Raw genomic sequence first — 6,875 nt, 5'->3', positions numbered from 1 at the left:
TTTATTTGATTTTAAAGTTTCTAGTTACCTTATTTACTCATTAAAAATAAATATTATATTCCAATTTTTGTTTTTATACTAAAAAAATTTTGAGTGAAACAAGAAATGGTCCGAAAAAAATTTATCATAAATAAAACCCTCCAAAAAATAAAAATCCTTAAATATTTAAATTTTAATTAATGCACTCTCACCTCAAAATAAAATCTATATAAATGTAAACTGATATTAAGGCATTTTAATTTTGTTAATAAAATTGTATGAGTAAAAATATTTAATCGTGAGTGAAGTTATATTATATAAAATGAATTAATAATTTCTAAAGATTTATGTAGGATTTGCAAATAATTAGTAATATTGCTAAAAAATAGATAATTATTGATGTATAATTGTTAGCAAAATTAAAACTTGAGGAAACAATATATATAAAAGGAGAAGATAATTCAATTGGTGAAAGCTAATGAAGAAAAGGATAATTTTATTATCTATAACACCTATTTTACTAACATTTATGATTTCTATAGTTACTTAATATATAGCCCTGCATTATACAAAATTATTCATCAATGAGTTTTGCAATAATCTATTTTAAGATAAAATATATTTTAGCTCTATGTCTACTAATGTTGTCTCTCTTAGATTAAGTAGAGAAGTATACAATTTCCCTGTAAATCTTTAATTGATAAATTCATTTCATCAAAAGATTATTGAGGGTAAAGTCATGATAAATAAAAAGCATTAATAAGCTCTTAGTAATATTATGCGTACATTTTATCGACAAGAAGATCCAACTATTGTTTAAATGATATAAAAAAATCCATACTTAGTAAATAGTTGGTAAATTATTATTTTTTAAAGAAATTTTGTAAAATTAAAACTATTTTTTACATTTCAAAGTATCTAAAGATGATACGAAAAATAAATGAAGTTTAAATAGTATTTTTTTGGAATCATTACATTTGTTTATTTATGTTTTTAACAAATAATAAGTAGGAGAACTAAATGATTTCTGATATTTACTAAATTTTAATATCTTTTTATATTTATTGTAAGCATATTTTAAGGAAATACTTGATTAGAAAAAAATTAACAAATCTTACAGTTTGTTTTTAAGTCTGTCAGAAACTAACTAAATCATAAAAAACTGAATATAATATTTAATATTCATTTATGTAAAGAATTTTTACTTATTTTCTTCATAGAGTTTTCAATTACCTATTCAAAGAAAATAAATAAATCAAATTAGATATCAATTGATAAGACATAGTGAAAGCAATAGTTTAAAATAGTTTTTATATTTAAATAGGTTTCAACAGAATGCAACAGAAATAAGCTAATTAGAACTATTAGCTTAGGAAATATTAAAAAATTCTAGTTATTTAAGCCCATTACTCAACTCTATAGGATATTATAACCAAATAAATCAAACTATTGCTAATTATTAAAGAATTCCATTTAAATAGATATTATAATCATCATCTTAAGATGGAATACTCTTCTCTAACTTTTTCAATTCATCTCTTTCATCTGTTGATGATTAAAATTGTCATTTTGGTAGATTTATATATGATCCAAGGTGTAGATTTTGGTATATGACTGATGTAAACTAGACTTCTTTTTTTATGAATCCACCATAAATTTCTTAGGGAATGACAACACCTTATTTGTCACAGCATGGATGTCAGAAAATGTTATTTTATAATACGACAACAAATACTATTGAAATATATAAAGTATAATGCATTGAAGCTATGCTTAGCAATTTATACAGCTATTTTGAAAATGTTATTCAATCTTCGAAACAGTACTATATAATAGATCCAAGGACTTTATAAATCTTATATAATTCTAGAAAATAATATAACCATTCCACTTTAAATTGGACAGATAATTTTTACAATATTGAAATTTAATATTCGTAAGACAAAGTTTCATCCTAAAATCTACTTGATGTGATAAACTCACACTTTAGTAAATGGACTTTTTTGATATAAAATAACTATACAAGCATTCTGCAAATGATAGATTTAAGTAAAAATAATATCATTTTAGACTATAACAGAAACTCATCGATATACAAAGTAATTATTAACCCAGTTATTGGCTATGATGATATTCCAAAGCATATCAGCAAATATACAAATAGTCAAGGTTAGTAGTTGTAATATGTCTATCTACAAATTAATTTGATATCTGATGAAGAATTAAAGGCTTAAACTAACTAATTAATTGAATTTTCTTCTAAATTATTTTTGATAATTCAAATACTTCTTGGTATTCTAGGTATTATATTTCTATTTATATCTGCTTACTATGCTCGTTAGATAACAAATTTAATAACTTAACCTCTCATTTGTTTAACTTAAGATTTAAATCGCATTAGTTAGTTAAATAAAATTGTTGAAATATCTGAAATTATAAAAGATTTTGATAAAAATGCAGATAAACTATTTCTCTCTTTAGAAACACAGCTTCTTTATAGAAGTTTTTTTGAACTTTTTGAATGTGTTCTATATACGTCTGATAATTTTTTTATTAGTAATGAAGGACAAACTCTGGTTGATTTGAGTAAAAGAGTAAGTTTTTTTTCAAAGTTTCAAAATAACTCTGCTGTAGGGATTATTCACAACAATATAGGAATTATTTTATTGAATTAAGAGCATTATTTCTAAGCTTTAGAACATTTTTCACTTGCTATTATGCATGCTAAGTATGAAATCCAGCAATTTTATATTGAGAATAATATTTAATATAAATTTGAAAATATCTTTTAGCTTTATTCTTTTGAAGAAGGTAATACAGAAATTTAAAATTAAACTAACCTTTAAGAGCATAAATTTTCAAATGTTTCTATCTTATAAGACAAACAAAATAGTTTTATATCTCCAAACTATACTTTAAATAGCAATCAATTAGTACAAGATAGATAAATTAGTAATTAATTTACATAAAGAATCTAACAAACCAGAACTAAATCCAAGTATTAAAATAAAGAAGACAAACAGAATATAGTTGAACAAAAAAAGAGATGCAGTATTTAAGTTATTCAAGGCTAATTGTATGATAATTAGCTTCATATTTTAGAAAAGTAAAATGCTCTCTTAGATTTAATTGAAAGCTTAAAGTCACGTATGCATAATTACATAATTACATTGATTGCTTTTTAAGAGAATTTAGAAAAATAAAATATTAATTCGAGCCATTTTAACTTTTGGCCTGAAATTCAATTTCTTGTTAATGATTTAATAAAAATATAAAATTTTCTACCCTAAAGTGAAAGCTCTCAAGTTCTCAGTTTATGCTTAATATCTAAAAGTCAATTTAGATCTTTTGAATTCGATGAAGCTGAGTAAAAATTTAAAGAAGCAAAAGCAATTATAATTGATTTAAAAAAATAAAAAGAATATTAGGAAAGAAATATTTTATAATTAAATGTGCGAAAAAAGTCTTCAGAACAATAAACATTATTCAAAGTATTATTCAAAAACAAGATAAGAAATCTATCATAAATAAATTTAGAATTCCAAAATATTTAACAACAAGATCAAAATTACCCAAGTTAGCAAAATATTACTAAGCCAGAATCATTAGTAAATTAGATAATTGAGAAACCTATTAATATTTAAAATTAAGCTAATGACCCTCTAACTAAAAGCTCTAGTTACTCAGCATTAAATTCGAGGTTTAACTTTTGTTCAAATAAGACATAAAATCAAATATGTAGTAATACCCGTAGTAAAAATTAAACATTTGATTCAAACCCAAGTGAGTAAAAACTTATAAAAGACTTAAACATGAACAGTAATAAAGCTTTAAATTTAGCATCAAGGAATAAAATAATTAACTAAATATTATAAAAAGATCTTGAAAGTTTAAGGAAAAAGAATTACCCAAATTACCAATAAAATGTTAATCTAGATTTCATTTGTCTATTCTTTAAATTTTACTATGCCGAATACCTAATTTTTAGGAAATAATATAGAGACGCTGCTGAATTACTTACACACCTTTTAGAAAGCAGTAAAATGTTTGTGTCCCATTTGCCTTTCAAAATTGTGGATAAATTGGTTTAAATTTTTAACTTCCATAAAATTAATTGCAACTATCTTCTTTAGTATTACTAAAGATTCAATAGGAATACTTCTATTTAAATTGCTTTTTGTATAGAAAAGACTTAAATAGAAAAAATTGATGAGAATTAAAAAAATACAGATAAAGATAATTGCTTAGAAATTAAAAATTTAAATTTAAGCAAATTTCTAAATAAACAATTATAATTATTTTAATCTTTGTTAAAATAAATATTAATTAAACAGAATGACTAAATGTCTTTGTCACTGATTGATATGTAAAATAGCTAAATATTTTAATTAACTCAGCTAATCAAAGCAAATTAGCTTTCTTAACTTAAAAAAAATGTCTTGATTGAAATATTGAATCTAGTTTATGAATGTTCATAAAAAAATATTTAAATCTAATTTAATAACTTAGATTTTTCTTAAAATTCTAAAGTAACTTAGCAAAATAAAACTGAAGATAGCTTACCATTAGATTAATTTTCAGAATCTAATCAGTAAGATTAAATTTGTGATGAATATTATTTAGATTAAAGCAAAACGGCTATTGAAAATGATTGTAAATAGGAAACTTTGTTTCATTTAATGACAAATTTAAACAAATAAAAGAATTTTTTATCATTTTAAAAGCTTAATTTAAAATAAAATTAACACAATTTTAATGATTAAATAATAGAAGATTAAAACATAATAAATAGTTAAAAACATTCTTCAATTAATTCTGATAATAATTTAAAATAAAAAATATTTAATTTAGATAAAAATAAATTTGAAAAATTTGATACAACTGATAATTTAAATAAAAAAAATCAAATTGGTTTTACTGATAAGAATGAAAATTTATTAGAAGTTAAGTTGAGCAGGAATGAATTATTTCATAATTTCGTTAGAATTTCACTAAATTAACTATTTAAAAATTTATATACATTTAGGTATGCTGAAAATAATTATTATTTTACCAAATTAAATTAAAATAATTATGAAGTTTCAAATAAATAATTATGCTCAAATAATAAACTTAAATAGGAATTTATAAATATTATGAGAAATTCTCTCAAATTTATAATTTATTAAACATAATAAATAGAAGTAAGAAATAATTATCTATTTTATAGCCTATGCTAAACTTTACGTGTATTCAATGTACAAATTCTGGTAATTGCACAATAAAAAAGAAATAATTTTCTTGAATAGTATGAAGACTAAACTTTTAACTTCGAAAATTAAGAAATTATCAAAATATTTTACTGCTATGAAAAAACATTATAATATCTATCTTTCAAAAGAGATTAATATTCGCATTATGCTTATCTCTCATTTATCTAAAACTTTTGAATAAATATTTGAATTGATTTTTTTATGAATGCATAAATATTGTAGTTAAAATTCAATTTTATAAAAATTTTATTTATTTCTTAAAATATTTTTATTATTAAATTTTTATCTTTCTTTCTTATTAAATTATCATCTTAAAATTTTTTATATAAATTAACAACTGCAAAAAAATCAAGAAATAAATAATTTTTTGGTTAATCTTTTTAATCTATCAATATTGATTGTTTTTTCCTTAATTAATTTTTATTAAATTTCTTATATATATTTTTTTATTTAAAGTTAAAGTATAAAATAAGAAAAGAAAAGCAAAATAAGGCATAATTTAATAAGCAGATTTTTTAAATTTATGCTGATTTACAATAACTTATTTAAATAAAGAAAATATTGAGTGAAATAAAGTAAATTATATATATATTTTACAAATTGATAGATAAATGACTTTTATAAAAAACATAAAAAGATAAGATGATTATCGATCTCTCATATATTGATCATATTTAATACATCTATAGTTAGCTAGAATGTTGCTTTATACAAAACTAAATAATATATGAAAACATTTTCTTTTAACTTATTTTAAATTTGAGTTTCTTTTAGTGTTAAAGAGTAAAAACATTATTTCATTTCGATTAAGTAGAGTAGTTTATAAATTCCATATCTATTTAAATTTAATTAACTCAATTCACTATAAAATCATAGAGGGACACATAAATTTGAATCCTTACCATATTTATACTTTTTTAACAATACTATGAAGACCTAATATTAAAAGAAGGATTAAAAAACAGTCTAAATAATTAATAAAACTTATTCTTACACAAAACTTGATAAAATTCATGAACTTATTAATAAAATATTTATTTAAATGTAGCTAAAATGAATTTTATTTATGAAAAACAAATATAAATTATTGTGATTTTTTAGGATCATATGAAATTTGTAATTTTTAACAATAATAAAAGGACATAAAAATAAATAAATAACTATCTAAAATTTTTACTTCTACTATTCTATTTTAAATGAATAATGTGGTGTCAAAAAAAAAGAAAAAAACAAGATCTCCTTTCAAAAATTTAATCATTTTTAAAATAAAAGAAAGTTTCAAGTTGACTATGAATGCAAAGATATAGTTACATATCTGATTCTGAAAGGGAATTTAATAAGAATAAAAAAATTAAAAAGTTTTGCTTCATCAACGACATTTAATAAGCCCATAATTAATTAATTAATTAATAATAATAAATAATAATAATAGAAATGCACTCAAATTTATACTTTATTAAACTGAGAAAATAAAAATGTAGGATAATTATTTATCTTTTATTTTGAAGTTTATATGAGATTTTTTTAAATTTTGGTATTTAAATTCTAAATATTCAGATTAAAAAGGAAATAGGTTTCTCGAAAAAAGTAAGAATTTGCAAATCATTTATTATAAAGTACATGAAATTATTAAAATTTTTTAAC

General features: G+C 20.5%; 2 protein-coding genes across 2 annotated transcripts; both read left to right on the top strand. All coding sequences in view use genetic code 6, as the record gives it.

Moving 5' to 3' along the window:
* Nucleotides 1–508: 508 nt before the first annotated feature.
* Nucleotides 509–2,401, top strand: TTHERM_00247060 (tetratricopeptide repeat protein; the record flags this gene model as incomplete). The annotated part of the gene is made up of 3 exons (XM_001023835.2): nt 509–834; nt 1,304–2,271; nt 2,322–2,401. The coding sequence occupies 3 exons, from the start codon at nt 509–511 to the stop codon at nt 2,399–2,401; spliced, it is 1,374 nt and encodes a 457-aa protein (XP_001023835.2).
* Nucleotides 2,402–5,873: 3,472 nt separating this feature from the next.
* TTHERM_000247059 (hypothetical protein) lies at nt 5,874–6,288 on the top strand (the record flags this gene model as incomplete). Its single annotated transcript, XM_012799943.1, has 2 exons — nt 5,874–6,046; nt 6,108–6,288. The coding sequence occupies 2 exons, from the start codon at nt 5,874–5,876 to the stop codon at nt 6,286–6,288; spliced, it is 354 nt and encodes a 117-aa protein (XP_012655397.1).
* Between the last annotated feature and the right edge of the window lie 587 nt (nt 6,289–6,875).

This window comes from Tetrahymena thermophila (assembly GCF_000189635.1).
Source record: "Tetrahymena thermophila SB210 genomic scaffold scf_8254406, whole genome shotgun sequence".
Classification (NCBI taxonomy): domain Eukaryota; phylum Ciliophora; class Oligohymenophorea; order Hymenostomatida; family Tetrahymenidae; genus Tetrahymena; species Tetrahymena thermophila.
The sequence above is the reverse complement of the archived record's forward strand: the minus strand, read 5'-3'. Positions and strand labels throughout refer to the sequence as shown.